Below are 10894 nucleotides of genomic sequence, written 5' to 3' on the forward strand. Positions count from 1 at the left end.
CAAAGGAAGACAGATTCAGGCATGAAAGAAAGACATAAATTAGACAGGTCAGCACCCAGGGAATTCTGATTTCTTCCTTCCTTTCACTGGGGGAAGCTCATGGATAAGAAACAATCACTTCAAGGCACAGATGGCAGGAAGAAACCTTGTCTGCCAGTAACGCCAGACTTTCCGGTCACTTATGGGGCTCCTATCCATCCATTCAACCATCCATCCATCCATCCAATTGTCAACTACCTGCTATGAGCTGAGAGGCACTGAGAATAGTATGGAGATCAGTTGTACACATTCTTGGCTTCTAGGCAGCCTTGTAAGCAGTATTTTAGTACAAAACTGCTTCTAGATTCTAATTCTATAAAGAGAATCATTTCTCTGCCCCCCCCCACCTCTTCCTGCATCTCTGCACAGGGCTATCAAATCAACACTTCATCTGTCTTGGAAATCCTGGGGGAGAAGCTCTGGCCCATCTCTCTACCTTCCCTCTCTTTCCACAGAGAGGGGTGTATTTAGCGAGACAGGGAAGACGGGACGTCCACCTGACCTCAAGCCTCTGCTGGGCAGTAACTCCTGTGACCACGCTGTCTGGGTCTCAGGCTCTCACGTCTAGATTTCAAGGAGAGCAGCATATTAGCGAGGCCATTCGGGTCATGAGCCCAAGTCACCTTCTCCACCTCCATTTCACTTCTAAAGGTGAAATTTGGTTCCCTATCCAACCCTGTGTTTCTTTCTCAGTTGGTTCTGCACTTTGTGGGGAGAAACATATTGGTGATTTGCACCCTGAGACCACCAACACTTCCACTGGACATCAACTTTCTTGGAAGAAAGGCACTTGTGAGCAGACGGCGGACCTGCCATTTCATCCTCAGCACCAGCCGCATCTGCCATGAAGCCTTCTTCACACAGCACCCCACCTCGCACCCCAGTTTACACTTGGGCCCCAGGCTCTTTTCTCTGTGCTCTGCCTACTCTGCCCCCCACACCTGGCCTCTCAGCAATCCCCTTCCCCACCCTACATCCTTTCTCCCCTTCCTCAGCACCCCGTGTCCCCTGGGCCATTCTCAGAAAAGGATCTCAGGCTCATTCACATCAAGTTATAGTTTTAGAGCTGGAGGAGGCCCTCTGCTCATCTAAACCACATCCTCATTTTGTACAGGAGGAAACAAGCTCAGAGGTTCAATGACCTCCCCAAGGTCACACAGCTATAGAGGGACAGAGCTGGACTCCTGGGCCCTGGATTTTAGAACCAAAGCTTTCTCAACCCACCCTTTTTATTTCCCCTCCAGTGGTCCAAGAAATGTTAGTGCGGAAGGAATGACCTTCTAATGGTGGATTTTCAGACATCAGCCCACAGTGGAGGATCATTCTCTTGCACAGAGGACCCTCTACTCTGCTTTCCATGGAGATCCAGGTTCGAGAAGTTCCCCGAAGAACTACATGACAGGCTAGGCAGAAGTCCAGACATAGAAGAAACAGACCCTGGGACCTCTTATATGTGGTTGGTCAATGTGCTGTGACCCTCCCTAGGCCTGAGCTGGACTGGAATCCAGGTTTGGTGATAAAGTCCCTCCCTCCACCCTCTGGAGCCTCCCTGGTGGCTCAGACAGTAAAGAATCTATCTGCAATGTGGGAGACCCAGGTTCCATCCCTGGGTCAGGAAGATCCCCTGGAGAAGAGAATGGCAGCCCACTTCAGAAATCTTGTCTGGAGAATCCCATGGACAGCAGACCCGGCAAGCTACAGTCCATAGGGTCGCAAAGAGTCAAACATGACTGAGCAACTAACACTTTCACTTTCCACCCTCTGGAGCCAGGCCTGCAGTGCAGAGGGGGCAACAGGCTGCCAGGCCCAAAGGCTGCTCCAGGGCACAGTGGGTGAGTCACATGTCTTCTGGGGACTCCTCCAGGGAGAATAAGAAAGGGCCAGCATAAGGACTCACTCCTGTCTGGATAAACCATACCTAGGATCTTCCCGACCCAGGGACTGAACCCATGTCTCTGACGTCTCCTGCACTGGTAGGCCTGTTCTTTATCACTAGCGCCGCCTGGGAAGCCCAATTTCAGGCTGCCTGAGCCAAACTGACAAAGGAAACTTACATCTTCTTCTCAGAAAAGAAAAAAACCCTACAACAGCCCACCCCCACCCCCAGCACCCCTTCTAGACCTGAACTGATGCTACAGAGTCAGCAATCCCAGGAGGGATGTTTAACTGAGCAGGTCAAAGTGGACAGGAGATGGGAAACTTGAAAATGTTCTATACCTGGTGCTTCAGCTGAACACCAACCCCTAACCGGGGAGGGAGTCACCACGCCTCAGGTGTGGAACAAAGCAAAATAGAGTGCAGGGTCCTCTCCTTGGCCCGAAGCCCCAGAGCCTCCCTGGAGTGTAAGGACCCACGCATGTGGCAAAATGTGCCTTGCGGCCACTTAGCCAGTGGAGGGTGAGCAACAGGCATGCCTGTTGTTGCCGCATGAGACCCCACGCCTGCATCATTTATGGCACAGAAAGGATAAGCCACAAATACTTGACTGAACGAATGAACAAGGGATACGTTCATGGGGGAGCCAAATTCAGTGAGTCGGTTGAGGATCTGTCTCTGGAGGTTTAGACACTCGTCATCCACCTCCAGACCATTTGCTCCCACAGTAGCCCCCAAGAAAAATCCGCCAGAGGCTTCTGGATGTTTCCTCGCCTAAGCCATCTCAGGAGATGGAAGCCAGACGCCTCTGTGTTCCGGGAACGATAGGCTCAGCTTGCAGTTTCTGTTTATTTTCATACAGATGGTATAAATGAGACACTAACAAATGATCCCAAAGTATAATGAATTCTCTGCTACCGTGAGAACCCCACCCCTGCCAGAGGGAGCACCCCCTGGGAGCAGCAGCCCCATGAATTCTTGCCATTCCTGCTCCCCTATGAACCCACCCCAAGGACAAGCCTCACTCAGGGGGATTAGGCACCAGGCTTTCCTTTGCAGAAGTGGAAAAAAAAAATCTCCCTCTCCTGCCCTTCCCCTCAAGGGTGCCCCTAAATGCTCAGATACAAACCACAAAGTCCTTAACACATGCCATTCCAAGAAGACAACCACAACAGCTGACATCCACCAGCAAGAAGTCATCCTACATGGCTCCAGAGGCGGGGGCGGGGTGGGGGGGCAGGGCAGAGACAGAGGAGCTGGAGCAGCTGCCTCTCATAATTGGATCCCCATTAACTGGAAAGAGCTGGCTGACAAGCCCTGGCTGAAAGGCAACTTGGGCGATTTGAAAACGAAAACAATTTGCAGTGATTTAGGGATCAACTAGAAGGTGTGTGTGTGGGAGGGGGAGCGGGGTGACAGGGAACCCACAACAGTCAGGAGGAATTACAGACGGAAGATGACAAGAGGCGAACTCATCTCCCAGACTGGTTGTTCCATAAACAATTTGGTGGGAAAAGGAAAACTACGCAGCAGGAGATTTAGGGGAAGAACTGAGTGTTGCCCTTTGGGCCCAGGGGTCCATATGGAAGATAAAGATCTTCCACGCCTTCCATGACATGGAGGAGACCCTCCAGGTCTCATTAGCAACTGGGTTGCATAAAGAAAGAGCAAACCCTATATGCTGGCAGAAGACCCATATTGGCAAATAGCTCTTGAGTCTCAAAAGACAGGCCTAGAATCCAAAAAGACTTTGGCAATTTGGGACACTGACCAGGAACGACCTGGAAACTAGCCAGTGGGGAAAAACTGGGTACTGCGTAGATCCAAGAGGAGACAGACAAGACACAAATGAGACAGAAAACATTTGGAGGTCACAGTGGATCCTAAGCTGTTGTTGAGCCTAAGATTTGGGATGGTCTGATGCAGCTCCCTAAAAGCCAGCTTGAAAGAAACAGGGACCAGTTGGATCCAAGGGGGAAAGAACCTAAAGAAAAGATCTGATATGTCTTTGTCCTGACTTCCTCAGGGACTTGTAGGCACATGGTTTGGGGGCGCTGCCTTACACAAGTAGAAGAAAAAACACAAAACACCTCAAGTTCCAAAAATGGGCCCTAATGGGAGACATTAAGATGAAGAGTCATTCCAGCCAAAAGAAGGAAGTGTAGAAGTAAGTTTTTCCCTCTTATTTTCTTCTCTTGTTTACTGTATGTAAACCTGTAAGATATATTTTTTTAATGGGGGTATCTATAAGTGAACAACAGTCCCAACTTCTGAAAGGCTAGTCTTATTAGAAAGTGCCCAATAATGGGCATCTCGATCTAAAATGGCAAAGACAGATTTTTTTTTCCCAAAAACACAGGTTAAGAAAAGGTTATGATCTGCCTCATGAACTTTCTGCCCATAAAAACAAAAGTTTAAAGGCGGCTCTAAAATCCCTGGGGGTTAGCTCCCTTCTAAGCAAATAGCTGACCTGGGCGAGCATCGGGAGCCAGAAATAGGGGTGCAAATGAGTGCCACTGGCCCAAGGCTTCAAGGCTTGGTGCAGAAAGTGGAGGTGAGTGAGAGCAGGTCAAGGAGCAACGGAGTTCATAGGGTCAGACCGCAGGGGCACTGGTGGGTTTGGAAGTTAAGAGCAAGCAGCTGACAATTGAAATCAACAAGAGCGACCTGGAGGTCTTAGGAGCTGGAGCCTCGGAAGATTCCCAGGAAGAAGCTGTGGAAGGCGGAAGTCCATGGCAGCAAGTAGGGAGTAGAGAGGCCAGAAAGGTGCCAGGCCAGACATCACAGAGTATAGCACTAACGATCATGAATCTTGAAGAATTAAACACCAAATCTGTCCCTAGAGCTAAGGAGTTATCTGGGATGACCTCTCTCCTGGAATCTGAAATGATGCAGGCCAACCAGCTTCCAAAAGACAAGGAGATCCAGGAGGCAAGGAGGAAAAGGTGGAGAAAGCTCCGAGATGGAGCACAAGGGCAAGCAGCAGAAGACCATCTCCGAAGGCTGGCTCAGCTCTGCAGGCAGGAGAGTGAGGCAGGTTAAAAGTGGAAACTCCAGAGCCAGATCATCTGAGTATGAATCCTAGCTCTGCCCCTACTAGCTGTGTGACCTTGGGTAAGTTCCCTAACCTCTCTGTACCTCCCTTTCCTCTGCTGCACAGTGGGACTAATCACCTTACTTTCCCTGTAAGGCTAAGAAGATTTAATTAGTTAACACTTGGAAAACACCTGGAATAGCACCTGTGAGCATGACGTCAGTGTGGCTTTGAGTGCCTACCTTCCTGGAGCAACACTAGTGCTGCGTGAGCCCTCGAGGTTCCTTCTGCACTGTATCCTACGGCCAAGAAGAGGATCCACGCCATCAACCCCCGGCCCAGCCCAGAGGATTCTCTGCTCTTCTACTTCCCAACTTGAAACCTCAAGAGGGCAGGACCATCCTGCATCCAGGCAGTCACTGCAGAAGAGAAACAACAGGTGGCAGATCGGGGCTGGGTACAAAAGTGCGGAAATGAGACCCAGCACCTGCCATTTGCCTCGGTTTCTCCTAACTGCTTCTCCATCTCGCAGGCCAGGACAACAGCTACATAGATCACTGGCAACAGGGTGCCCCCATGGCTGGGCTTCCAGGCCCACCTCCAGAAGAAGAGGGCCAGCATTTGCTGTGTCTTTCAACTCACTGTCACTCTTCAGATCTTCATAAGAAAAAATGAGGGGTGGTAAGTGTCAGAAAAAGCCCTTGACATAGTGTGAGCTCTGCGTAGCTAACACAGCCATGAAAGAAACTAGAAAGTCTCCCCAAGAAAGGTTCTTCCCCAGAGACCAGGGAAATGCTTTAGACAAGCCCTGCCTACAAGCACAGCTTTGTCTCCTGCCTAATGTAGGTGCTCAATAAATACTGTAAGTCATTTCTGCCTGGATCTTTATTCTGAGCAGTGAGAAGCAGCTGAGAAGGAATTGTCTCTGGGCCTCCTAGACTCTCTTGCCTCCTCACTCTGTCTTGTTCCTCGGCACCAGGAGCTCACATTATGATACACAGCACAGACACACACACAGCCTGTGACCGATCCTCTGGCTCTTTTTTAAAAAAATATGCCATCAGCCAGTTAAAGCTTTAGAAATTGAGCTCCACAAATGGAATCCCATGAGTAGGAGCAAGAAAACAGACTAAAAAAAAAGAGAGAGAAAGAAAAAAAAACCAGAATGGTGGGCTCTGGCCGGGCCTCCCACAGCCAGCAACGAGTGTAAAGAAACACAGGCCGAAAATTCCAACCCTGGGTCGCTAAGGCATTTGTCTCTGCTGAGTTTCGAGAGGCCAAACCACACACATGCACAAGAGCGAGTACACACACACACACATATATATGTGCGCACACACACACACATAGGCATACAGAGCTTGGCAGCCTGTAAGTTCCAGAGCTGGTAACACAAGCCACGGAACCTACTGCCAAGACAAGCAACAGAATGAGCCAGGCTCAGTTTCATTGGCCACCATACGCTGCATATGGCCCGGGACGCAGCCAAAACAGTGTTCTCACCCTCCTCAAAGGCATAGGAGACCCTCTGTTTTCAAACACACCTCCACAGAGCCTTAATTAAAGGAAAATGGAAAAATAATGTGCCCGCTGCTTTCCCCCTGCCTATATAGGTATGCACACACACATACCCATACACACTCTAGTTTTCTCTTCCTATTTCGGTTTCCAACATAATTCATTCACATGGAAAAAAAGCAAACTGCATCCTGCACAGAAAAGCAGAAAAGAATGTAGCTTGCCCTCAGCCCTGGCTCTGACTCCTCAAGTTGAGCTGGGCCTGAATGAATACAGAGCAGGCCAACCTAGAGTCTGCACTGGCCCCTTCTTTCCAGAGCAGAACTGGAAACAGAGACACTTGTGTCAGAGACAGCCCCGTTGCAACACCAGCAACCCCACGACAAACAAGGCCTAGAAAGCCTAGCCCATCTCAGGGTTCTGCCAAGGGTCTGGCAGGTTGGAAAAGATGCCTAAACATCCTGCAAACAGGTGGGAGAGGCAATGACAGATGCTGGTGGCTGCAAACGCTAGGCAGCAAGTGAATGGAGAGATTCTTGTCCAAGTTCTTCCTTGGGGAACACTGTCACCAGTTATCAACACATCTCCTTTGAGGTGGCTGCAACCAACCCAGGAGAAAAGTCAGAAGCCTCTACATCCATGCCTTCTGAGTGAAAGTGAAAGTGTTAGCTGCTCAGTCGTGTCCGACTCTTTGCAAACTCATGGACTGTAGCCCGCCAGGCTCCTCTGTCCATGGAATTCTCCAGGCAAGAATACTGGAGTGGGTAGCCATTCCCTTCTCCAGGGGGTCTTCCCGACCCGGGGATCAAACCTGGGTCTCCTGCATTGCAGGCAGGTTCTTTACCATCTCAACCAATTCATGCCTTCTAGCTGCCCTTCAAATCTCACAGCACCCAGCTCTTCAAGAAGATTCTGGGGCTACCTACAGCTCTGAACCAAAGCCAGAGTAGCAGGGGAACAGGAGAGTCTTTGAGAAATCAGTTCTCCATGTTTTAAACAAGGAGAAATCTTAACCAGCCCGAGGCACGAGAACAGATCGTGCTTCTCTTCCCTGGTCGTCAGGTTTATATAAAATCAGAGCTATGCTCACACCTGATACTTGGCTAAACTCTCCCCTAGAAACCTGTGAAGGAAGATAAGGCGTCCATCCAAAACTGCAGCCAGATTGGCAGGGAAGATGAAAGCAATGGGAGGTGTTTTTAAAAACCCTGGGGGAAGGCAGATGACATGTGAACACAGTTTTCTGCAAGGTCTTAAAGGACAAGCGGGCTCCCAAGCATAGTTCCAAGCTCCAGTTTCTCATGTTCCCCAAACCAAGACCCTGAGGACAGTCCACCGAGATTTAAACGTGGGAACACACACCGGCCTGCAAACTCTTTTTTGAGAAGCTGACCTGAACCCAGCTGCTGTGAGCACGTGTGATCAGGCCACAGTCCAGTGTCCTAGATGTCAGTCCTAGAAGCCATGCACAGTGGGCAAGGGTCAAGCAACCTTGCCCTCCCGGCTGACCCAAGGGATCAGTTGAGTTCTTCCACCAGCCTCTCCATCTTGAGCTGCAAGGACAGCCCATCCTCCCTGCCGAAGAGCAGAGGGCCTCCCTGTCCACCCCCGACCCCACCACTGACCCAGGCAAAACTTGGGACTGCAACCCCGGGATCAGGGGTCCAGGCCGCGTTAAGTCCTAACCTTTCAGGCTCTTTCGAGGGGCGAGGCAGGAGAGAACCGTCTAAACTGGGCTGGGCCGGAGAGGAGGGGCTGGTTACCTAGCGCAGCCGGCTTGACTCCTTATGTAACCTGGCTTGGCAGTCGGGGGAGCCCAAAGGGGACCTGGCCGCCCCTAGACACACCCCCACCCCCCTCTCCGAGAGGGGGAGTCCCGGAGCAATGGCCCTGAGGAAAACCCTCTTCATTGTATGGAGAGCCAGCCCTTGTCAGCGCCCTCTTCCAGGTCCTCAGGGAGCCGCGCTTCCTCCCAGAGAAGGGGAGGGGCGGGCACGACTTGCCAGCAGGTCCCTGTCATCCCTCTACCACCAGCACCCTTGCACCTCCCGGGCCTTCAACCCTCCATCTCCACCCCAGGGCAGTCTTCTCCCCACTCACCCGCCTTCCCCGCCGCGCGAGAGCACCTCCCTGCAAAACGGACGGGGGAGGAGAGCGCGGGAGGGAGGCAGAGAGAGCGCCTCGGCCGTCCCGGGAGCGGACGGAGCCTCCGGTCCCAGGGCGGGAACCAAAGAGAAAGCCACCCACTCGCGGGCGCTTAGCGGGAGCGTGTCCGGGCTGCAGCGCGCCCCCTCGCCGGGGTTGCGCGGGCTCCCAAGGCTGCGGGAGCCTCCCCGAGGGGCTCGGGTCCCGGGGGCTCCGGCGCGCCTCGCCCGCGCTGGGAGGTGTGGAGTGTGCGGCCGTCCCAGGTGCCCGCGCCCGGCGCGCCCCACCCCGCCCTCCCGCCCGGCTCCCCCAGGCGCGCGCGCGCCCTCGCACCCACCGTGCAGAAGCCGCGGGCGGAGGCGGCGCCCCCGGGGCCAGGGCCCTGCTGCAGGCGCCGTGCCCGCTCAGCGCCGCTGCCGCCCGGCCGCCGAGCTCCGCCCGGTGCCCAGGCCCGTCCCGGCCCGGGAGCCGCCGCGGCGCCAGCCCAGCCGCCGCCGCCGCCGCCGCCGCCGCTGCAGCGCCCCCCCTCCGTCGCGGCCGCCGAGCGTCCCTCCCGCAGGCTGTGGCGGGCGGCGGGACGGGTTGCATCAGCCCCGGCTATATAGCGGCCCCTGGGCGGCGGGGAGGGGTCGGGAATGCGGAACCGGCCGGGCTGCCAGCTCCAGACGTCAGAGGGGGACGGAGAGGAAGGGAAGGAGGGGACAGGGGAGGACCGGGGGCGGGGGGGGGGCGGTGTGCATCGGGCGCTTCACACCCACTGACCTTCACCTCCCCCGCCGCCTCTCGCGCCCTCCTCCCGCAGCTCCTCACGTTCATCTCCCCCCGCGGGGGCGACTTCGGCCCCGCAGCGCCTGCCGCGGCTCCATCGCGTTCCCCCCCCCGCCCCGCCTCCCCCCAGGCTCTCCAAGCCCGCGCGGTGTAGGAGCGCGCGCGAGGAAGCAGGACGCGGCCGGGCGATTATGTAAGAGCATCCCCCGCGCACCGCCGCCCGGCTTCCACCGCGAGACATGAGCTCTGGCCGGGAGAACTGAGAAGGCGGCGGCAGGACAAGTCCAGAGCCCCTTGGAGAGCAGACGTAGCATGTGTTGAACCATCTTCCTCAATCCTTAGCTCTTTCTCCCCGCCCCCCCCCCACCCAAACCGAGAGAGAGAGAGGAGAGAGAAGAGGAGAGAGAGAGAGAGAGAGAGAGAGAGAGAGAGAGAGAGAATTTCAACACATTTTCATCCTTGGACACTTCAGCACTGAGTGAGGAAATATCTCGCAAGCCTGTTTCATTTTTTTATAGAAGGATGGGCAGAGGACCAAGGCGTTTGCTGGGTGCTTCTCCCCCGACCCACTAGCCCACTTGGCCACTTCAGCTGTCCTTAAGCCCCAGGGTGGTGGTTCACTTCGAGAGACCGGCCTTGCTTGGGCAGCAACCTGAGCCCCTTTCCCTTTCCCAGTGGCTCACACAGTTTGCCCCTAGTCTTTTCCACCCAGGGACACTCCTGTGAGCAGCCCAGACCTCAGCCCACCCCAAATGGCGTTCTTCCCCATGACAACTTCCATTGCCAACTGTACTCCTACCTTCATCCTCCTAGAGTGGCAGATGGTTAAGGGCAACTCCAGAGGAAATGTGTCCTCCCCGGTGCCTTCAGTGTATAAAGGCACAGAGACCCTGAGCCCTCAAGCACGCATGTGGCGACCAAGACCTTGGCTTCGTGGTTTCTGTCCCCTTCCTCCAGACCTCTGGGCGCTCACTCAACCCTCTGCCTTTCTGCCTCAGCCAGAGAGGAGTGACAGTGTTTATATTCAGCGACCTTCAGCCTCTTTCTCAGGGTGATGTCAGATCATCACCCGCAGAAGAAAGGAAGTGAAAGAAAAAGTTCATGCCTTCTTGGAGTGCAGATGCTCAGAGTGAAAGAAACAACAAGCCTTGAGACAGATGGGAGCAAGCGAGCAGAGCCTAGCGAGCAGCTCTTTCACAGGAGGACAGTGAGGTCCTATTCTCCTTATGGCCCCAGTGCAGGAAAGTATTTCTGGATTAGAGGACTGGTGTTATGGCAGGAAAGACAGAGCAAATCCCCATGATACTGACCATTTTCACCTTCCCTGACAGCTCTCTCCCTCAAAGCATTGAAGTTAGCAAGTAAAAAGAAAGTAAGGCCCTGAAAGAAGGTACAATGGAAAATGAGTGGTAATTTGATAGTCTTGTGAAAGAACATGACTCTCAGCTCCAGAAAGGTCAACTGCACCTTTTCTATAGCATAAAGATCAAAGCTGGGTACTGTGAAACCAGCTTA

The 10894-nt window shown here is 53.7% G+C and overlaps 1 protein-coding gene across 4 annotated transcripts in view; it reads right to left on the reverse strand.

The window, feature by feature from the left end:
- JDP2 (Jun dimerization protein 2) overlaps window positions 1–10352 on the reverse strand; it is a 42273-nt gene extending 31921 nt beyond the window's left edge. The window contains exon 1 of one of the 4 annotated variants that reach the window (XM_005686098.2): window positions 10179–10352. Coding sequence is in view for 1 of the 4 variants with exons in the window: in XM_005686097.3 (XP_005686154.1) it covers window positions 5191–5275 (85 nt within the window). In the remaining 3 variants the exon portion in view is untranslated. Of the gene's footprint in view, window positions 1–5190; window positions 5489–8948; window positions 9052–9373; window positions 9392–10178 lie in introns of those variants that run through there. The other 3 variants (XM_018053957.1, XM_018053958.1, XM_005686097.3) reach the window with 3 other exon arrangements.

Source organism: Capra hircus, chromosome 10, assembly GCF_001704415.2.
Source record: "Capra hircus breed San Clemente chromosome 10, ASM170441v1, whole genome shotgun sequence".
Lineage (NCBI taxonomy): Eukaryota > Metazoa > Chordata > Mammalia > Artiodactyla > Bovidae > Capra > Capra hircus.